The 24,499-nt window shown below is 35.9% G+C and overlaps 1 protein-coding gene across 1 annotated transcript in view; it reads right to left on the minus strand.

Moving 5' to 3' along the window:
• ADAMTSL1 (ADAMTS like 1) overlaps window positions 1-24,499 on the minus strand; it is a 429,836-nt gene that overhangs the window by 356,397 nt on the left and 48,940 nt on the right. Inside the window, exon 2 of the mRNA XM_072404398.1 lies at window positions 3,421-3,540. Within this exon, the coding sequence (XP_072260499.1) occupies window positions 3,421-3,540 (120 nt within the window). The remainder of the gene's footprint in view (window positions 1-3,420; window positions 3,541-24,499) is intronic.

Raw genomic sequence — 24,499 nt, forward strand, 5'->3', positions numbered from 1 at the left:
ATATAAATCCTATGTAATAATAATATTAGCCTTTTCTATAGCCCTCAAAATCAAAAGCAACGTATGTTAACGCTGATGTCAGATGTAAAGTGTTGTTTGCATGTTCGCTTCTCCTGCATGTGAATTAACAGCAATTACCCGGTATATAAGATGTACTGCTAACATTTAGTAAAATCAAGCAAAGTATTTATCCACGGCATGTTACATAAGAAAGAAAATATGCACTACAGCTTTTGAATGTATTCATCAATGCGTTATATGTTTTCTTACACTTTCAATGCAATTCCTCTTGGTCCCAGTACAATATATGACAGATATTTGGCAACAGATTAAATATATTTCCTTAATGTTCATGGCCCTTCTCCATAGTTTTAATAGGGAAGCTATTCACTGAAGGATGGAATACACGCCAACAAATTATGTGAATTGTCTATGGACACAGAAATTTCATATTTTTCTCTTAATTCAACCAGTAAACATTTCTGTATGCAAAATAACAATTGAAATGCATGAAGGCTGACTCTCAATAGACATCTTCAACACAAGCACTCAGCTTAAGACCCTTACAAACATTTCCAACTAAATCTTTCATTACCTTTTTTTTAGTACACATGTTCCAAGTATCTGATGGTAGTGCTGGGAATATAGGATCTACTTGAACTCTGTCCTGTCTGTCTTGATTAAATTGCCAGTTAATTTAAAACACGTCTCCTGTGACAGCTGCAGAGCTACAATGTATGCATGCTATATATTGCTTTAGTAGGTCTTGTCATTCATACTTGCGAATGCTATATAAAAACACTGAATAAAATAATTTAAACAATACGTACCATTAACAATAAAATAATTTTGATACTGATAATAGATAAAAGAAGCTATATAGATTGATAAAAATGATGCATCTAAATAACAGATTCAAAGCGATAATCGTCTCAAGGAGAATTGGAGATCCCTAAAAATGCAAATCTTTCATGTAGAAACCACTCAGCAATAACATGCAAAATATTAGCTGGAACATTCAGGGCCGTTAATTGGAAAACCTTTGCTTTTCCACAAACCATCTTTACATAGCAAGTATATGACATTCTGTAATCTTTTGTTTGTCTACATTGTCTAGATTACAGATAATCTTAGACAAAATTCCCCAAGATTCTTTGTGAGAAACCTTCCTGTCCTCCCAAGGACAAAGCCATCAGGACCCACTGCAATCCTCCATAGCTAAACATTAGATTGTTAAATTGGCAAGAGTGATGGAATGTCACATCTAGTTAGTTTTGCCCGACCTTTGCATAGCCATTCAACACGCATGGTCAAATTTTACATGGTCAAATCTCTTACCAAGAGCATCAGATGATAAGAGATCTGCACATAATAAGAAAAAGGTCTTATCACCTGAAACCTAATGCTTTAGTACTCTGATAATTGCACTGTATTCATATGGGTCAAACAAATTACAAATAATGGGGCATATATGCCAAGCTAAATGAAATGGTGCTGAAAATAATGCCATTAAATCATGCCATTCAATCAATGTGTTTATAAACCAAATAAAAAAAACACTTTTAATATACTGAGGTCACAATATTAAGATTTTAATATGTAAGCATTGAAATGATGAAAAAATATATTTTAATATACCAAAACATTATCATGTATTTGGAATGTAATACAACCAAGAAAATCTTTTTAAAGCCATACTTATGCTCCAAAAGTCATCAACAATATAAAACTCTACATCATAAATACTGTACAATCCACCTAAAAAAAGTAGTAAATGGTAGACATACCCAAATGCTACATGATTTTCTGTAGCATTCCCAATGAAGAAATGTTTTTTAATCTATACTCAGTGTTTTCACTAATGGCTCTCATGTCAGCATAATGACCATCTATGGAATATAGATGAACCTTAAAGGGAATGGAAATATGTAACTCAGGAGAACATGAAGCCAGAAGCAGGTGCACTTTAAAAGGGCCTTGCCTTTTAAAGTATGTTATCTATCTGTTTATTAAACATACATGTGTATTGTATCACGACCATTTCCACAAAAATACCTATCCATGAAGTTACTGTTCTATGGATTTAATGATTCATGTTCTCAATTCCTTACCAGACATTTGTCCTCTGTGCCCACAAACATATCACTTGTTTGCTATCATTTTATTTTTTTCACTTTTCTATTTAAAGTGTAGAGAGCAGTCATAAAAGTCACCTGGGAAGGGAAACAGGACATTACACACCAAACTTTCAACGGACTGACAGCCAGGATATTTTGGAAACAAGTGATGAACATATTGGCCATTCAGAAGGAAAAGTCCATAAACAAGTAGAAATATAGGACCTAGCACACATGGCCTGATATTGACTTTGCACTGGATTCACAAATGTGTACTAGTCCTAACCATAACAACATCCTCAGTAGATTTAGACTCCTACATGTAGTAACAGGAAGATGTACTGCTTCATCATACTAATCATCGTAATACCAAAACACCATAGTCCTTCACTGCCCATAGTAACGCCTGCATCATCTGGGTTTGAAGTGGTCACTGTGAACCTGCATTTCAGAGGTTCCCTTTGAGATATATATATATATATATATATATATATACATAGGTTTATAACATAGTATATGTGTGTCTTACTTCAGAGCAAGACTGTAAAGTGGAATACAACACTAAAGTTATAGCACAACAGATACAACAATAGATAAAAACAGTTTACACATCATTTGTCATCAGTGTGGATAATATTCCCTGTCAGAATCAGTCACAAGTTAGGGCACAATCAGAAGCATGTGATTTCAACCCAGTTCTTTTGATGATAAATGCAACAACCCAAACTCTTATAATTTCCCTGGCAGGAATAATGTTGCAGTCTACAGCTAAGAGAGATGTATTATTACAACGTTCTCTGTGGCAGGGTTCTTTTACCATCCTATTGAGCTTTACTCAGCTTCCATTAGTTGCAAGACTCAAATTTAATTGATTGCTCTTCTGTTTGTTGATAACTTTAGTGCTGACCTACCATCCAAACTATCACAAGTACCTAGAGGCCAAGGAAACAGCCCATCTCTCTTCACTTTGTTCACTGCCATTTACAGGCCTGCAGCACAACCATTATAGAGTTAAAGAAAATGTGTACAGTCCTGGCTTTTCTGAGTATGTGTGGTGTGTGTAACCTGGTAAAAGGTTATTGAACCCATGCATCACATTGTTATAGAAAACTACTTAGGGTGCCTCTTTCTACTGCAAGTTGCAAACAATAATACAGCACTTTACCTCGGCAAGTATCTAAAAGCATTTAGCCGAATATCGGTTACTCTTTGGTAAACAAAAACACGATAGAACAGGATGAAGAAAAACATCACTTTAAACAGTAATGTAGCCCATAATTATACTTATAAAAAACAATCCTACCGGGTCTTCGGTCTTTTGAGTGTTCATTAGATCCGCCAAAAAATCATCCTGGTGGCTTTCTCTTCTTATAAGAGGAAATTCATGAAGGAACACTGCTCCTTGTGTCTGGTCACCAGATACCTAGGAATACATAAATAATATATTCATAAACATAAGTTAAAACATTAGTGCCTACTGTAAGCTTAATTGATTTTAAACATATGAAACTCTGATTCAATAAACTTTTTCCATTTATATTTTCTCAGGGGATGTTTACGCTTCATACTTCCTCAGTATCTTGCAAATGAAAAGTGATCTCAAACTTTACTTCAATTTGGACAACTTATTTTGAGTACTGTTTTGTATGCTGGGGCCAATTTTTTTATTGGGTGTGAAGATATTAGTGGGATAAATTGTTGATTGAATCATGGCCAGAGAAACATTACATGACAATTTTAAGAGAAAGAATAAAATAGGTAAAAAAAACCTGATACAGTTGCACCAAATCAGTCAAGTGAAAAACAAATTCAGAAAATGCATATTACTGAAATGAAAAAACTAAAAAGAACTGACCCTACATCATAAAGGTCAGAAACAAAAGCAAAGCAAAAACAAGATATAACAAAAATGCAACACAGCTCCGTCTAGCTGGTTGTGTAAAATGAGATTGTCTGAGCTTTTTACAAATTCTCTTGCTTGTTTAACTCAAAACACCTTTTATTCTCCCAAATAGCTCCTGATCCAACTTGAGAAGTACTAAACCCACAAAGAGAAAAACTATATCTTACATTGTCTTATATAACTGGTTCATTATTGAATAGTTGCCAAGACTGGCCCTGGTGCTAAGACAGCCTGCAGAGTTTCCTAGAATGGCTCAAATTAACAAATAGGACATTTCTATACCAAAAATTGACCACATTATGAAATTGAAGTACATTTTCACAGAAAAGAGTAATATTCTGTTAGCTACACAATACAGAGCCTAATCAAAAACAATTGCAAGATACAAAATGATGATATATTTATTGCATCTAGTTGGGAATATTCCCATGGGAACAATAATCACTTGCATCCAATAGGAATATCCCAATTGGATACAAGTTCAATCAATCAATGTTCAATGTTCCTGTCTTATTAAAGATCCCTGAAGAGTCAGATCTGCAAAACACGTCGGAACAGAAAAATGTGGAGGAACTATATCAAAAGTGGAACTAGATGCAATAAATATGTCATTATTTTTTATATTGAAACTTTTGTCATTAGGCTCTGTGTTAAGTATTTTTCTATCAAAATGTGACTTTGTGTCAGCACAACAATTTTAAATATAAAAAATAAAGTTAAGATTAGAAATGTTTTTAAATACTTGTTTTTTGGATTACATATACATTATTTATGCCAGTAGAGTCCCTTAATCTCAGTGGAGAGTTTGTTTGGTTTTAAATTTATTTTGGGATGTGGCACATGACATATTTGATTCAACCCCTTCTAAGTGTATAACAAAAAATGATTTTGCAGAATACAAAAGCGTAACCCTAACCCTGTATATTTTAAATAACATTATATAGAAAAAGAGAAAGGTATGAAAGAGACCATACCCAAATACAATTTTAGAAGCCAATAAGTATGGGTGATAACAATCTGCCAGTGCAAAGATAACAGAATAAAGAAACCTGATGAATGAAAATGTGGACATTGTTTCCTATACCGACTGCAGTCCTTCAAGCCCTCCAAATATACAACTAAAATTACTAATTTCTCAATCTACAAACCTGTAAGCACTGCAGTCAGATTGACACTTCAATTCTGTAAAAGAAGGTATAGAGGAGCTTGAGGTAAAATGGGGGAATAAAGGGCAGCTATGAATGGGGTGGGGTATAAAGGAGAAGAAAGAAACAGGAGGGAAAAAATAAAAGACAAGGGAAGGTAAGGGACGAGAGAAGAGTGGCCAAGAACCTAGAAAGTAATAGTATAAAAGGAAGTAGTACAAAGGAAAGGGGTAGGAAGGACTGACTGTGTTGGTATAGCCAGTTTTAAAGAAAGATCCCATTTATAACTCTTCATGCCCCATGGAGACACAGGTGATGATGTGGAAGAAGTACTGGACACCACCCATGATAGTTCTGCCTCTCACCCTTGTTAGAAAACCATAAAATAATAATAATATTATAATAATAAAACATAATTTATAATACCAGGCAAGCCCCCCACAGAGTGAAAAGAGCTACAAACTGTTCCTCATACTGTTTTATAAAGAAAATTTAGGGCTTACACATAGAGGGTCAGAGTAAGAGAAGAGGGTTAATGGGCAGTGGGTGGGGGTGTGTCAGTATTGAGTAGACTGTATGCTTGCTAGAATCAATTAGATCATAAAAATATGGGACATATACCTTAAATGGTAAATACTGGTGTATTAGGCAAAGCAGAACAATAGTTCTAGAAAATTCAAACAAAAGTTTTGAAAAGTAATTGTTTTTTACAAACAATTATGCAAGGTAGTGATAAGTCCCTGAGGTTGTGTTAGGAACATTAGAAGTGGAGTGTACCGTATGGTAAAGCTTAGATCTAAGTACGGACGCATTTCGCCTCATTTGGACATCTTCAGAGGATGCTCTAGACGTATGGATGTTCCAATGGATTTCAGCAAAATGAAGATATGTGGTTGTTTGGCAGGTGTGGGGGAAGGCCTAGGCAGTGTGATTAGGGGGCAACCTTTCTGAGAAAAGATATATAATTATGCAAGGGCTGGAGCAATTCCCAGAAACGTAGTTTAAGAAAGATTCCCCTGAATCAGTGGGACTGCACATTAGCAAAAAAACAAACAAACTCTGACCTCTCCCTTAATCGGGGAGGGCCTATGGGGGCAGCTTGTATGTGCACACTGCTCCTCCCTAGCAGAGCTTTGGCAAGTGTTCTGCACCCACCTGAAATCAATGGAGGTGTTTTTTTGCCTTTATGGGCATTTTCAAATGTTTTTAATTAGTAAAACTCTGCAACAATAATTATAATAAACACTCAAAATTGTGCTGCAAGGAAATGCCCTGGTGTAGACTAGCCCATTGAAATGCATGGGAATTTTAAACATGAACTTTTAAATGCTCAGGTTAAACACTGGGGAAACAGTTTATTTAGACTAAGCCTTAAAGGGTTATTTACCTTTTTATGTAATGTAAAACTTTTGGTGATAGGTCTGTTTTAAGCAAACCTAAATATCAATTGGCATTGGTATTTGGGTTTGGTGTTTTTTGGTGTGCGCATGCAAGTGACAGATGGGCAAGGACAGTTTGCAGGGGTGGCTCTCCATGGCTTGCAAAAAGTGCATCTGGCAGAAGAATGGACAGGTGGGTATAAGGCTTTGGGGAGGTGATAGTGTATAAGGGAACAAATAAGTTTAAAAATTTAAAGCTCAACCACAGCCCAACTTTTTATTCCACACCTTCAGGAAGATTTTTTTAAGGAAGGCTCCAGTTTTACAAACAACAAAATATTGAACTCCTAAGCTTGTATGCAGTGGACAGGACCACTAAACATTATGCAATAATTATATAAACATAGAGATAGTAGAAAAAAACTCTTCTGTCACAGTCTTCAGATTTGCCTTTCCAAAGAAATCAGTTAGTATTTTAATGTCACAGGTCATACATAATTAGATTTATGCAGATTGCATTTTTAATTAACTAAAATATAATGATTTATCTACTGTATGGACCGTAAGTACAGATTCCCCCTGTCACTTACTTACCAACTCAATTATATGAAGAAGGACTTAAAATTGTAGCAAAAACTGAAAGTTATGTCAGCTGTTATTTGTTTTAAAACTTTTTCCCACCAATGACAACTATATTCTAAAGCATATGCTGTGAACCTAACTCCTGAGAACAATCAGTGTGCGGAGGGTTAACTTTGAAAAAAAAGTTACAGCTGGCATTGGACTAAAGGGTTAGATTTACACTGATTACACCAATTTATTTTTGTAATACAACATACTTCTCAGTGATCTGTATTAATCATTGTACTTGATGTTGCATAAGTAAATTAACTGTCTTATAAGTAAATCATATATTTTGACACTTTTTTTATAGATAAGGTAAAACTTTTTTTTCTCTCCATAATTAATATTGTCCAAATATTTCCAAGAAAATCTAAATGATATAATTCTGCCTAATGGTTGGCATTACTGTCCTGGCTTATAATATTCCATGCCAGTTATGTGAAGTCTAATTTAATATAGTATTCCAGTGTGTGCCTGTGTATTTCATTTTATCCACTGGTAGTTCAAAGTTATCGGATCTGTGTGGTCTTTGGAAAAATTTCAAAGCACCCAGTTGGCAAGGAAACCCTGGCCAACTATTAATTTGCTGTGCTTGATGAAGCCTTTTAGAAGACCAATGGAATAATTTATGATGCAGCTCTCCAAATCTCATAAATTACAGGAGGGTCAGTGAGGTATGGAAATCATTATGCTCCATACAGGTAAACCTATGTAATTTATCTCTTTTGCTGATCCACTGAACAGTATTGTCAGCTTGAACTATCACGCTATCGCCCAAGGACAAATAGTTGACTGAGGTCTTTGACACCTATAAAAAGATTGACATGAAATAAGATTATAGTAGAGTAAGCCTTCAAAAGCTTGCTGCTCTTGTTCCCTTCAAATCTTTTCTCAACAGCATTTGTATCAAAGCCCGAAAGGCAGAAATGCACTGCAGCCAAAACCTTGGAGTGCATGATTAGATACGTTTCCTTTGAACAGCTTATTTATGAGTACATGTTCGTTCTGAATTTCTTTGGTGGACTTGTTAAAGCCATCTTTGTTTCTCCTTTATGATTAAAAGAAAGCTGAGCTGTATATCAAAGCATGTGCATGCTGCCAGCGTACATAGCAAACCAGGGCAACATGCCATCATTTTATTATCCTTTCTTGCGTTACCATAAAAGTTATTTACTAATAAAGTATAAATGGAAATTAAAGGATTTAAAGTCATTAGCAATTTGCTTTGATTAACCAAGTGGAAGGTAGAAGAAACTTGTCCTGGAAGAAACACCAAGGCTGTTATTGCTGACCTCCGCATGTGAATGTGCAAAATGCCATGAAGATACAATGGTTATAGTACTGTGCTCTAGTAATTAGTAAGGAATTATTTTTCCATTCACTTTCCTGACATGGTTGGGTAAAAGAAAGAAAGTAGGAGAAGATGTAAAAGTTAACAACTAGAATATTTAGATGATCAGAAGTGAAAGCTCCCATATTTCACTTATGATAAAAAAAAGTTTTTGTTTTTAGTTTTAACGTTAGTTTTCTCGTTTTTTAGTTTTTACTCTATTTTTATCTGGTGTCCCTGACAGTTGTACATTTCCTTTAACAGGGTGACAATCCTTACTGTACTATATCTTTGCAGTAACAGCATTGCAAGACTACACCTTCCCCTCTCATCTTAACAATATCATAGTTAGGTGGTGTTCTGTAGCCCACAGAGATAAAGGAGAATATGGGTACAGTAGAGGCAGAAAGCACAAAAAGATTTGGGCTCACTGGATTTTAAAAGGTTTAATAGGATTTCCTTAGAATGTCTTATATTGATTATATCATATTATTATAGTAATCATGAGAATGATAATGTCTCTTGTGGTGCTGTACTAATTACTTTAGGAAAGGCATAATTAACACAGTATTTCTCTGAGAAAATTGAAAATGAGATGCTTGTTTAAGCTACTGGACTACTAACATGCAATAAGCACAACATGACAATAATTGGCCCTAAATAATCAAGCTGCTAAAACTACATACAATAACATCCAATAATACTGACTGAGAAACCACTTACTCATGTCTCAAAAGCTTCTGTAGTTTGGTTAATCACGGCTTATGTCTTTTCTTTATTTGGCTAAATGCAGATGTTTGTCACTATCGTCCCTGATTGCATAACAACTGTATTATTCGGGGGGGGGAACTATTATTCGGGGGGGGGGGGGGTCACACCACAATGCAGTTAGAAGTTGTGTCACTAGTCGCTTACAGGTTTGCATCAACCTATCCAGAGTTGTGAAAGAAGGGAATCTAACTCGACTTGAGACAAGTTTTATTTATTAAAACTGAATAATATTGTGTAAATACCATACAGGACTGTATGGTTGAGAATCTTTTGTTTTCAATAGTTTCAGTCACACACAGGAAACAATAGCAGCCAGATTTAATGCCGTGAGAGAGGCATTAGGAATTTCATTAATAATGGGGACGCCATATTTTTTTTATTTTATTTATATATTATTTATATATTTACACATAACATATGACATTATATAGGTACACATAACAATATGAACAGCTTTAAGGCAACACAGTTATGTTATTGTTACAGTGTAGGCAGATCTTAACGTTGACAGAAATATAGTGATGGTAATAAGAAAAATTCCAACGTAAAGTATCCAACTGGTCTTTGAAGTGTGCTTTCCTGGGTATACATTAAAATAGACATCACTTTTACCTTTATGTCTGGAAAGCCTCAACGGCTTATGTTCTCCACCGATCAGATGTTCCAGACCTCTGCTTGGTCTAGGCCAAACTGGGCCTGCTCACATACAGAGGACAAACTGCCAGTGCAATGAACCACCAAGATGACAAATGAATGTTTTTTTGCAAAACAATGCTTGCTGATATTCACATCTTTGAACTTTCAGCAGTCCATACATGGGTAATCATTTTTGGGACAAATTAAACTAAAAGCATTGGGGCTGGATACATTGTTGACTTTGTAATATTATATTTTTCTGCATTTGGTGAAGTGGCTGCCATTGTTCTCTTTTATCATTTGCCTGGAGTACCCTGAATAAAGGGCTACACAGGATTGAATTTAAAATTACCCCTTTGGCTTCTCACCTAAATCAGTTATTGCTCCTTTCTCTCCCCAGGGCTTTAGCTTTGGTGAGAATGTTTTCCCTGTGGTCATTATTTATTACTTGGTTATGGTATAAAAATGCAATAGACAAATGTTTCCTCTCCACGCATTTTCAACACATATAATGTTTTTTTGTTTGCTAATTGTTTTTTATCAGTGTTATATTTTATATATATCATATATATGTATATTTTATGTTGTAAATACATATTTTATCTTTTGACAGAGATGTGATTATCAGTTTGTGGCTTCTCCTCTGATCACTGTCCTTCTCTCTCTCTAGTCCCCTTCCCCCTTCCATTAATCCTTTGTTGGGTATGTTTTTAATGTATGTTTTTCTCTCTGTTGCCACTTGCACATAAGAAACTGGGAGGCTTCCTGTGTGATTGATTTGACACAGTAGTGGCACCCTCTGTATGTGGTGTTTTTGCTTTACATAAACTCAAGCTGTTTCCGTAGTTTTGCCATAACCTAATCGTCCTTGTCTCTTTTTTTTTTTCATTCAGGGGCCCCGGGAGTCTGGTCTTCTTCCACCTTCTCATACCCCTTTAATTTCCCTCCTTCATAAGCCTTTACACCAGATTTGCAGATGGTCTGCATGCTTTTTAGACAGTTTAGAAATGTTTAATGGACCTTATATTCCTCCTTTGTGTTTGCAAGATTAAAAATGAAAAAACATAAAAGGGCCTGTGTGTATTTGTGTGTACTAATATGAACTATCATCAGATGCAGCTTCATTTCTTTAAGGATATGTTTGAATCATGCAAATGGAATACCCAGTCATAACATTTCATCTTTTTTTTTTAATTTTCTGGTAAAGACATCTCAGTCAGTCTGTTCCATTACTATATCTGAGCCAAGAATAATGGTTTTCATTAGTAGTATATGGGCCAAATTAGGATCCTCATAAAGGACATTTTTTAGATATTAACTTGTTGATCTTTAAAACCCCTCGCTCATGGGTATCAATGAGTCTACCAACCATACCACACAGCTGTAAGTGGTATTTGGCACTGTAGCTTTAAACACCAAGTGTGTCCAACAAAACTAAATCCATTTTTTACTGATTATTAAAGCTTTATGGGTAGCCAAAGTCAACACATTACCCGTACTGTTCCAGTGTTCCACCTATTTAGAGCCATTAGCTGCATATTTTGTGGGCCTTTAAAGCTGTGGGGGCTTTAGCTTACTCTGAGTAGCTCCACATTCTAGAGCGTTAGTGCCACACAGCATGCTTTATTAAACGTATAATAAAGTTAATGTGCTCATGCATAGACTACTCAAGCTGTCATCTGGATCATAAGTCACAATGTGCAATTGACTTTAGGTTTATTTTGGCCCTAATATGTATTCTCCAACTGGCACATGGGCAAACATTTGCTGCTTTACCGTGTTCTACAGTAAACAAAGGTTCTAAGTGTTGGTTAAACATTCACATGTTCTACAAACCTAATACTGTTTTTTTTTCCCTAACATACTTTAACTGTCTGTCATTATGATTTTGAGCTGAGCAATTTCCACAATGGAATTGGGATAATCTGCAAGCATTTTGTTAGAAGCTAGGGATTAATGTCAAATTTCTACATGAATTTGGACAATTCAATACTAGCACATTTTTTAGTTTTCATAATTGCAGAGATTCAAATGTAATATTGCAAATTATATTCATAGCTCAGGCGGCCAGGAAAAGGGAGTGGCGTGAGATGTGGTTCGATTATTGGGAAAGGACCACTTTTCCACCACCTACCCTGAAAATTTGTTGTGTGGGTTTATAGTGGTGGATTGTGGTGAAATCTGGAAGCTCCTTGATATCCACTTTTGATATTAGGAAATAAATACCAATTACTTGTTTCCAGAAATGGTTACCAAAAATGTACTGACACTGTACAAAGTAAGCTATGTAAATCCACTTCAATCATAATGAATGATAATCTGCCATTGTTTACTATTGAATCTTGGCTGCTAAATGACAGATCCTCTGTGCTGCAGCGACAGAACAGGGGATCCTGCGTGTTGTGAAAAACTTTATTTGGTCAGTCACCCGGGATACACGGACTATTTTTCCATTGCAGAGAATGTAGTCTTTTCCTGGCTATACAGGCACCGTGCTTGGGTAAGGGTCTGGTATGAATATTTTAAATATGGTGTGGACCCCAATTTTTAATAAATTATTACACTCCATGTGTAACCATAAGTCAGCCGCCAAACATGCTATTAGCAAAATGTTTGCATTTATCACATGTGTTTGCCACAAGTGTCTATATACTGTAAACATTTTATTAGTGCCATTTTTTAGCATTTAAACAAACTGACCCTGAAATACCCATTTTTGAATCAAATAATTGGATGCTAATTCCAATACTTATTGAACATCCCCAATCCTGTTTTAAAACATATTTTCCCATCTATACTTTAATTCTTTTTGCACTTGGGACATACTACCACAGATGGTGTTAAATTGAGGCCCAGTAAATTTGGTGACAATACCATGGCCAGGGGCTTAGCAATTAACTCAAAATTAGCAGCCATAGACTTCAATGTTTTTTTAATCTGACACAAATCTTTGTTAGATTTTGGTAATTTCAAAAATTTGGATCAGTTCAGGCAACATTTGCCTATTCCTACCAGTAATCCCTCCTGGCTCTTTTCACACAACACACCAAAAACGCAATGATTTAAACATATTTGTCTGAACATACTGGACATAAATGTTGTTCCAAGTATTCACCCTGTGCTCTAAATTCTATTTATACAGCTGCTTTACAGAACAACTCAAGCATAGACATAAATAAAAATCAGCACTCTGCTTCTAAAATTCCACAACTGAATTTGTGTCCATTAAAAACACAGGGGATAGAATTCTTCCTTGTGTTATCTAAGAATAGTCATGGTTTACATCTACTTTGCCTATTCTGTAGTGCTTTTCTCCCCACTATGCATCTTACCAATATAACTTCCTTTCATACCCCTACCACCTTGCTCACCCGCCAGAGCAAAATATCAGTTACTTATAACTGCATCAACAAATGAAAATCAAGGACTCTAAAATTCAATATGATCAACACGAATGTATAAATGGATTGTATATTACAATAATGGTATATGTACTAATGCAAGTTTTTGTGATATGTTTTTAAGAAAGACAGAATAAATTTTAGATTCCTTTAATTTTTATGTTGATTATCTCTTTTAAGCACCTGAAAAATCCTCATTACATACAGGAATTACAAAAACAAAAGAATATATTATATAAACTGTATATTGAAGGTTTTGTCATTTGTTTCACATGCGTACTTTACAGTGCAAAGGTCAGAGCCCAAATCTCATGCCATTGAGCTGCTAGATGATTGTCAGCCCTGTGTAAGTCCCTACAGAATAGGTAAGTTTTAGTCACTCTTCATGTGCCTGATGCAGGACTTTGCCACTAGTGATAAAGAAGGTACCCAGGTAGGTTCCTCTTTTTTTCCTCCCATCTAAAATCATTTTCTTTCTTTCTCTCTCATGCTGCCTGTTCTCACCATAATCTATATTGTCTCACTTGTCCTTGCACCTGCCATTAACTATGCGTTCTTTGCTCAGAGTTCATAACGAGCACCTGACTTGTCCTATACATCCCCCATACTCATTTTTCAATATGCAACAAGCCTTAACTCGCTTTTCCATGATCATTTTATTAAGCAAATAAGTATACCAAATAATTCAAGTCCAGATAAAATATGGTCTGATTGGGCATTATTGCATAGCACTTAAATAGGTTGTAGAGCATTCATATGATACTGATTTTTTATCATTAGACTTCACAGTGTTGCTTTAAGACAAAGTAAACATATGGAGTATTCCACTGCAGAAAGAAATATTATTTCAGCATCCATAATAATTTGAGATATTTCTTACTATACGGGCGATACGCTTAATCTCCCTAAAGTTTGCTTTCAAGAGAAATATGCTGAAAATGTGGCCGCAGGGTGCACTATTGAAGGTGGCAAAACAATATAAGAGATATTTTCCAGCAAGAAATAGCATGCTTGTCTTTGTTGTGACTGAACTGCTTGGGATTAGCACATTAAAATTCTATTGAGTCAAGGATTCCTCTTATTCTGCATCTACAGGGGGAAAGAAATCTTGGCTGACTCAGTGAAAAGATGAAGCTGTTATCCTGTTCATCTGTATCCACTAAACCATTACCTCTAAATGCCAACATGTTTCTCAAGCAAAGCCCTTTCAGCAGTAAAATGTTCCCACCAGACATTGTTCAAGCCCTTGTGAAATATATTTATTTTTATTTCACTCCACAGAGTCTGGATTCTGCATTTCCTTAGTAGCAGCAGTGTGATTTCTTTTAAACTTTATTGAGAGACAGGTGTCTTTGTGCTAATTAGTTGCAGTTGCTAAACAGCTACAAAAGATCAGCCTGTTTAATCCATTCAGTCAAGGAATTATTGAGGTTCCATTTCAGCCCTCATCATATGCGTACAAAAACACATGGAGTCTCCTATAAAACAACACTAACAGCTTTGCTTCCAGCAACTTATCTAGATGCTGACATTGATTGTGATGGGTTTGTAAGAAGTAACACACGCCTACACTTGACCTGAAGTGGTCTAGCAAGGAGCTAATAACGGCCCATTGAGAAATATGACAAAACAACAAATGCAGATAGAAAAAACCCCACATGGGCCATTCTGCTGCTAAGTAACACTTGCTAACGATCTGCAATGTTGACTGTGAGAAAGAAAGATGAGCATGCCTTGTCAACTGCTAATCCTTGCTCCACAACCAGTGACAAAGCCCCTCAATATGATTTGTTTAATGTTGTTGGCCTTTCAAATGATTCCAAAGACTTTACAGGCAAGTAACTGCCTTCTTCAGTGCTTATGTGACTTATGATTTGTTTCATGGTAGCCTATAGATAATTATCGAGGAAGTTGCTTAAAAAAATAAACCTTTACCTGGTAGACTGTGGTCCACCTCTAAAAAGTTAGAATGTGAAGGTATTTGGTAGAAGATACTTTGTGCATGACTAATAAAGCTCTCCAAGACTGGAGAAGATAGACAATTGTGGAGGAACCTGGGTGATCCAGCAAACCTGGAATAGATTTCCTAAATGTTTTCCTTATTATTTGTTAAATGTTTTCAGTCCTTGACCAAATCCATTGCAGGTTTGCTTGATCACCCAGGTTCACCCATAATAGTCTATAGCAAGGGTGGCCCATTAGGTGGATCGCAATCTACGAGTAGATTGCGGAGCCCTGCCTTTCAAAATAAACTACTGCACACAGTAGTTAATAAGTCCAAGTTTTAACTGTTGGTAGATCCTTTTGACTTGGTAATTTAAAAGTAGCTTGCAAGCCAAAAAAGTGTGGGCACCCCTGGTCTATAGCCTCCATTCTTGGAGAGCTTTACTAAATCAGCTGAGCTCTCTGAGCTCAGCCACTTTAGGATAACATCTCTTTCCTTTTCCCAGCACATGTTAAGGTTGATTTCATTCCCCTGTGAACCTGTGAAACCTCTTTATTATTATTTTGTCTCAAGATCCCCTGAGGAAGCAAGTTAGGCAAAACGCGTCAGGATTAAGAGAGTTACAGAAATTATCTAAACTGCATCATGCAAATACAGGACGACTTTTTTCACAGAACTTTGTATGTCTAGCATGTTGAAATATATGTTGAGTTGAATGTTCAATATATAAGAGTAGTTGTTTAGTCTTATATCCTATACATGCCTACTTTGTAACAGTGGGGCAAGGGATATCCTTAAATTGCTTTGTAACACTTGGTGAAATAAACCTTTGTTTAAGAACATACAAATAATAATCTTTCTTTAAGATATATTTTGCAAAAAAAAAAAAAAGAACATCTGCCTGCAGTTTAACTTTATGATATAATATAGGAATTTATAGGGGTTGGCATAACTATTTTTGATGGCACAAACAATTAACTTGCAACCCTCTCTCTTTTTCCCCTAAACTAGATGCACATGCACAGTGTGGGGAATACTCCCATGATCGGTGAGATGCCAAAAGTAGGTTCTTGGTACCAGGATGGTGTATATTTTTTCCTGAATCTTGGTGTGCTTTGTTTACTTTTTTTAGATTTGTGCAGTAAGCTGGTCACCGCTGCTCACTCTGTGTCTGTGCAGGATGACCGGTCTAGTATCCATCCCCCACCCTGTACTTTTCTGTAGGCAGCATGTTATGGGTGGGCCTGCTGTGCTCCACGGTGATGATTACACCACAACTTTACATGGTAAAACTATGGATTCAAAAGACATTTGGTGCACATGAAGTGTATTTATTTCCTTTGTGGCTACTGGGAAATATATTTAGGTGACAGTTTTTGTGCCTGGGGTTCACCTTTAGACATGGTATAATAAAACAAATCTATAATATATATGTACCATCTAACCAGTGGCGATCAAATGGTTTCTACACCATGAGTTTTACACTATTTTAATGAATTTATTTGCTGTATTATTACTATATTATTTTTTTATTATATATTTACTGTTTATTATTAAAAAAAAATCTCTTTTCTAAAATCCAACTCAAAAATCTTGGCTTTTGCTTCACTTTCTGTCATATTTGAAAACAAATCAAATACTTTCCTCTTATCTGTAATCCAAAACACTACTATTACTAATACTAATATTCTTTACTGTAAAACAAGTCAGGTATTGTGCTAAAAAGCTACAGATAGTAAAACAATTAAGAAAAACAATTACAGATGGCATGCAAAAAACAAAACAAAAAACAAAACACTAAATATAAATGCTAACATCATAAATGCTTATTGCAAAAGCCAGGGTTAAATGTGTTTGTGTCTGTCTACAAATGTAAGTGTGCTTTTAAAGCCAACTCAAATATATGTTCTTTACTTTGCCTTTTAAATTTAGTGTAGAAATGCCACATGTAAGACATTTATTACAATAATATATTTTTATAACTTAATTTCTAGCATAGTATAATTAACAGTACATGCAAACTAAATCCACACAATATGTTACCAGATCATTTTGATTCACTTTGAAAATAGAACACAGTAATGTATTGCCTGAACTTAGCCTGTGAGAATGAGGAGTTCTGTTTTCCTAAGAAAAAAAAAAAACTATGTGAAAAAGCTTTTGAACAATTTTGCCACCACCATCCGGCGAAGTGTTTTCAAATTCCTGGAAACGCATGCTACAGCCTTTTATTTAGGTTTTGTTTGAAGAACTTTGTATTGCATTGAGTGGCTAAACTTATGTTTAGTGGTGAATTGGTGAATCTGCATCATTTCACTTGACTGCTTCTTACTAATGATGTAAAGGCTGCCAAAAATGCTTGCAATCCTCGTCTCTCCCTCACCCAATTCGCATAGGTCACTCCATCTTTTCAGTTCTGTATTGACAATAGTGACACCCACGAAATGAATGACAAACTCTACTACATGTAGTCAAGTTCTTGCCAAGTATTCAAGCAGTGGTATATTGTCAGTGTTAAGTAAATTTAAGTGATATTGTGATAATTTAATTATTTAAAATAAAAAGTTTTTTTTTTATTTAGAAGAAATCTGAACATGCATAGCTCTTTAAATTGAACACTTACCGGTTGTGTGTATTGTTATCAACCTGTTAGCTTTTTCTTCTTTATCAAAGTATCAAGCAGACATTCTGTGAGATAGAGTATTGTGTAAGCAGAGACAGGGGGCAGGGCGGACATAAGGAGGTGCAAAGTCTGTCATCCTATGAGGGCCCTTGACTCCCCTCAGACAACAGGGACCCCACAGGGAGCTCAAGTCAGTTTACCGGGGGCCCCTTATCAATTCTACACAGAGGCCCACTTTTGGCTAAGTCCACCACTGGTAGGAGGCCTCTCAATCTGAAATGCTCAAGCAAGAGTGTTCATTTTGGCCAATGCCAAAATTACTCAAATGCCATTACATTATACAGTATTTGGCTTGTGTAGTAGAAGTGTGAATGTTTTTCCTCACTTTAATCATAAGCCCTTGTCTCAGTGTAGGACAATTAATTTATCTGCTGAGGTGGTGAAGAAATGTCAGAAGTTATACAACATTTTACAAAGCTACTTATATGGCAAATTGGATACCATCCTTTTCCTCATTTCAATTTGCACAGCAGTTATCTACATCAGCGGTCGCCAACTGGTGGTCTGTGAGAAAATGTTGGGGGTCCACGGCTCTGGTCGGAGCATCCCCGAGCGGGCTCAGGAGAAGGACCCTGCTGTGGGGATGCACCGGCCAAAGCCGCGGACCATGTACCTAAGCAGTTCCCAGGCTCAGGGGAGTGGGGGGGCTGTGTCACTGCACACAACCCGCCCACTCCCCCATTGCAGACTCAGATCTGTGATGAGAAAGTGGGTGGGGTTATGTCACAATGACATCACTCTGGGGGAGGTTTCTCACCTTTGGGTGACGCCCGGATCCCTCCGCATGTGCAGTTTCTGCCTGTTTATTTTTTCTGAGCAATTCAAATGCAAGGTAGTTACACAGAAAGTAGGAGTTCAGATGTACTTGTTACAAAGGGGTGAGAGCATTGAAATGGCTGGTGGAGAGGAAGTGAAAAGAACAGTTTGTGTGTGTAAACAAGAGCAAGGACTCCACTGGGACCATCAACTTCAAAAAAACAATGTATTTAAACACCCTGATTCTAGTTAAAGTGTATGTAAATGCAAACTTACTGATTTATTAAAGTTCTCTAAGGCTGGAGAGAATACATTTTCATCAGTGAAGCTGGGTAATCCAGCATACTTAGAATGGATTTCTAAAAAGTCAAGATATTTGTTAGCTATTTGTTATAAAATGTTCTCAATCCTGGACCAGATCCATTCTAGGTTTGTTGGATCACCCAGCTTCATTGATGAAAGTGTATTTTCTCCAGCCTTGGAAAGCTTTAATAAATCAGGGCCATAGTGTGAAATGGTTAGACTCCTGTGTTAATGTTGTCTGTGTCCCACTGGGAATGTTAACCTTCTGTATTTGCCCTGATGGCCTGTATCCCAAATACAGACAGTAGTAGAAATTCAAAATTGTTTCAGAAAAAACAGTGTTGGTAGCCATTCTAACCAAGAAAATATGTTATAAGTATGTCACTTTTACTTGCTCGTATTTTTATGCTGATCTCCTGCAACTTTTTTTGGTGTTGATTTTTCTCTATATGCATGTACTCCAGTGATGGAGGCATTTCACAGTTTCTTGATTGTAATAATATTAGACCATACTTGCATAATGTGTATAAAAATGTCTGTTATTAAAAGCATGCTAGGGTGACAACACACAAGGCAACTGGATTACAGGGACATGGTCACCTTAAAATAGATAAAAGCCTGATTAGGAACATTCACATTCATTTTTTAATGAAGGCTGCAGATTTTTAGCTACTAAAATTTATGTTGGAAATAGCATGAACATATTTTAAGTGTAACTTAACCCAAGAACAAATGTAATACATGACTTATTCTGAAATGTAGAAAAGCAATGCTAATTGCCAAGAGCAGTACAGCCGTAGAGTACATCTCCCAACTGACCGGATTTGGGTTCTTCACTATTTTTTGGTTGCTGTGGTTTACAGGAATTTGCATATTATTATTGCTCAGTTGCCTGGCTGGCCCTGCCTAGAAATGTATTAGACATACAGACTGATGAGTCCAGTAAAGTTAGTATGCCGGTAAAGTGAAAGATTCAATGAAAGAGTTAAGGATACCACATCTCAATAGGACTAAGTCAGAGTCTGTTCTTTGTATATTATCACTAGTCACATCTAATGCACTTGCTTCATGTTAAAACCAGACATATAAGGTCATAGTTTCAAGCAGATAAAGGCTTTTTGTTGTGTCCATTGTGCACATTCTCCAGATAAGCACTGTAATTTGGTACATTTCTAAATATCATCGTTGAATGCAAGCACCATTACTCAGAACTAATCACTGAGGTTCAGATGCAAAACCTTCTTGAAAGCACACAAGAATGTAAATGCTGTCTGACATGCAGGTCATTTGCTGTACAATCAAGCAAAGCCTAATTTTGTACAAGTTGGATTTTTGACCCAACCGTCAGTTCTGTACTTAAGATTGAGGCCCATGCTAATTAATTTAAAATACAGGCCTTATTTATTTGCTAATAATTGCACTGGGATCAAGGCCTTTTTTCCTGACTAAACTAATGTTAGTCAAACAGAATCCATATCTAGCTTTCATACAATATCTAAGACCGTCAATTTAGCTATGACAGTCAAGGTAAGAGCTTTTTTTCTATACATTAATTCCAATAGGATTAATATTAGGAAATACATCCTGATCTTCCAGATCTTGTCTAACTTCCCTCTCATCATATGGTGCAAATAAGTCTGCATTAGATTTCAGAACATTTTCAAATATTTGGAGTGAATCAATAAATTTGATTTGAAAATGTATTAGTATCATACAGGAAGCATCCGGCCTACTCGCTAGGGTTGACACTAAATATGAACTGAGAACACTTTCATGGTACAAACACACATTATTTTGGCCAGTAAAACTGTTTTACAACCTTATGAGTTTCTTGAGGCTGCAGCTAAAAACAAGGGAAAAGCAAAACACAACAAAGAGAAGGCACAAAAACTTCCCTCTGTTTTGAAAATCAATTACAGACTCTGTTTTCCTACAAAGAAAAAACAGGCTGTTATGGGCAATACTGAAAATACATATTTCTCTTTCTTTTATTGATAAATAGGAATAGCTGTAACCTCTGTGATTAAAGGCAGAGAACATGATTCTGAGAACATTTAAAAGTAAAAAGCTTAAAATTAACAGGATACCTCAATCATCTGCCCAAGGCAGATGGCAATAAAACTTCACATATGTTTTAACCCTCCTCTACTCTACTAAAAATGTTTTTATTAGGTGTGTTCCTACTTAGGAGGTTTTCCTTTGTCTACTTGCTTGGTGATGACAGTTTGTGGATAGATGAAAAAGCTGAATGTTGTTCTAACCCTTCCCAACTTCATCTAAAACTGGAATGACACTGGTATTTTACACATCATTTATATATTTGTAATGTAACGTTACAGTCATCATAAACTCCTGTCTACTTTGCCAAACTTGCTACTTTTAAGTCATAACATAAATAACCTTTGCCGCTGACACTATTGATATAGGATCCTGCAGTGGCTAGTCTAACTGTTTTGAAGGGAAGATCAGCCAACCCATTTTACAAATTTCATCTGCATGTGAGTTGTTTTTGTAATGATGGTAAATACTTTATGTCTTCCTTTACCATAGGGTTGCCTCTAACCCCCATCTTGTCTATGCTATGTTGTTTTTGTGAAAATTTATAACTGGCCTAGGTCCATAAAGAATAAAAGCTGACCAGGATATGTACTCTCAGATTATGATGAAGATGAACATTTGTCTTCATGGCTGGACTCAGCACATGGTTTATATTTCCAGATCAGCAATGAAATGCCACATGATGTACAAACCCTTTGATCCCGTGCTTAAAGGGCAAAGACAATTGTCTGCTTTTGTAGGATGTTATATATTTCTTCTTTTAATGTGCAGGTTCAAGGTTTACACCTTTTTTTAAATCAGGAAAAATATGTTAAAAACTTCTATTTGTATGCATTGAATCGTGGGCTACCTTCTGTAATCTCAGGGGTCTCATACCAACCAGGCTCCCTTCCATGATTTCCTGTCAATCAAAGCTTGCAAATCAAGGACATTTTTCAATCAATCATAGTTTACTGCAGAAGTAGCAATTTTAGAATAAATTACATATTTGAGAAATAGTAGGGGATAATCTAAGGAGTATAGAAATGCCATGTAAATAGAAATTGTACCCTGTCCTATTGATCACTTTCATATCAAAGTACTATATTGTACAACTTCTGTAATTAAAAAAAAAGGTAAGCAATTCCCTACCTTTGTTTAAATACCAATCTCTGATGGGTTTTACTCACATCTCCTAACAAGACAATAAAAGAACTGGCACAGATCAGCTCTTCGAGCATAGTACAATGAGTCAACATGCATGAAAAACTCTTTCGTACATCTTCTTAACACTGTACTGACACATCAGGAGAGATTTATGTACTTGATGTTTGCCCTTAAGCTGATTACATTTTCATTCTTCTTCTTTCGCTAATAACATAATTCCAACAGCACCATGGAAATTCTTTATGTATTCCAGTGTGTACAGTCGCACCAAGAAACGATGTTCAGATTGCTGAAATGTTGCCAATATCTAAACTGCTTCATTTGCTAGGACAAGCAAAAGACAAGATTATTACAAAGCAGTTCTCTTTACATGGGAATGATCTACTTGGCTGATTTGATACAAGTGGTGTGGAAAACAAATAAAAAGTCCAGTCTGGGCGTCCAATTATGCATAACTGAGAAAGAAGAACATTTGATCTATGGCATGAGCTTTACAGAACTGAGTGGCCACCATCACAGCTTTTATGTCTTATGTCCTAGTATAAAACTTTATGACCATCTGGCATGTCCCTTTACAGTTCAGATGTATTCAGTCTTACTATCTACAAAAGCCTAAACACATGCAAGCAGTTTAATGTCTGTTCTGTTGTATAGACTTCAGTAAAGAAATGCTCTTCTAAGGGTTCCTAAGTCTCTTCTACCCACATCTTCCAGAATTCTAACATGATATGATGTGCTGCAAACACTCCCTGTTTCAATAACGTATACAATGCCACAAAAATAAATCTAATACTATAGTTTTTATTTTTCCATGCTTATAACATATCCTATACAGATGTATATATAAGTAAAATAACATTAGATAAAGCATTCTATTGATCTTACTTTGTGATTTATTGGATATTTACAGTTCCTCCTGTTATACAATTAAAATGATGGCAAACAATGTTTCTAGCTGCCATGTTGTAATTTATTAAACAGGAGAACAAATATGAAGTAGTTCCCTCCAGATAAGTGTGTTGATGTTCTCCTGATCTTTCCAGCTGGCAGTATTTCAAACAGATGCAGTTTCACTCCTATAAAGCATCTGTTTGAATCCTTGCCATTTGGTGAAGAAGGTAAAAAAAAAAAATAGCATAAAATTTAATGAGAATACTGAAATGAATAGACACTTTCCGAATACTTACATATGTTGAATATATAAACAAATATGCATTCAGTAACCAGTATCACTTTAAGAGAACCAGTCATTATTTGAACATTCTAAAATGAAAACTTCATATTAATGAAAAATGAATAAATCCCCCCTATTTAGCATGAATTTTAGAATCAGATAGGAGAGATCACCTATGGTCTGTTGAAAACACACACACAATTATAATAAACCTAATGAGGACAGGCTTTGGAAGTCAATTTTTGTTACTTCTTGTACCTGTTTGATTCAAACCCCTCCAATAATTAAAGAAAGAAATGATGCTTGCTATCCATTAAAAGTTAGAATGCTAGTACAAAATCATCATACATTTATAAAACTTTGCTGCTATGCATTGCACTTACCTCATCCCCGCCAGGCAGTCATGGCTTAGTCTCATAAACTAGAAGTCAGTGGGTGTCTTCTTCAATAAAACTCTGCACACACAGACCACATCATTTTGTTTGTGTCTCAAGTTGGCTTACAAGGAAGCATTCACAAGAAAAATTCACAAACTCATTACTGAACATTCTTTTGAACATGCTTTTTGTTTGCCTGTGATGCTGACTCTATAGTTTACTACTTTTTTTGAACCACTGATATGGAAAACATATTCATCATTCATGCTTGTTGCATGTCAGTGACCCAGAGAGTCAAAAGACCAGTATAGAATCAGGCAAAGTGCAATCTTCACTTCAGAAGGAGGTAGTAATGATAATCTTCATAGTTCTTTTATGGAGGTGATTGATGGTGATACACTAATATGGGAAAAAGTGATTCTGGGAATATTGGAAGCATTGCGTAAGTATAACAAGTAACACACATTTTCATGTGGGAGAGGTCTTTATAGAGTAATAAAAGTAAAAGCTCCATCCTAATCCCAGTCAGTTTTTGAGTTCAAGGATGAAATACAATTGTCAGGCTCCAAACAAAGAATTGTACTGGCTACTGCATACCCTTTACTTCAGCTGTATAGTCTTTGTTTTCCAGGTAGCTTACTTTACAACCACAATTTAAATGTATATTGCCTCCAGTACTCATGCATCTCATGGAACCAGCACTTCAAGGTTTATCCAACCATCCGTGCACATCAACCTGTTGCTATTGCAA

This window comes from Pyxicephalus adspersus, chromosome 3 (genome assembly GCF_032062135.1).
Source record: "Pyxicephalus adspersus chromosome 3, UCB_Pads_2.0, whole genome shotgun sequence".
Lineage (NCBI taxonomy): Eukaryota > Metazoa > Chordata > Amphibia > Anura > Pyxicephalidae > Pyxicephalus > Pyxicephalus adspersus.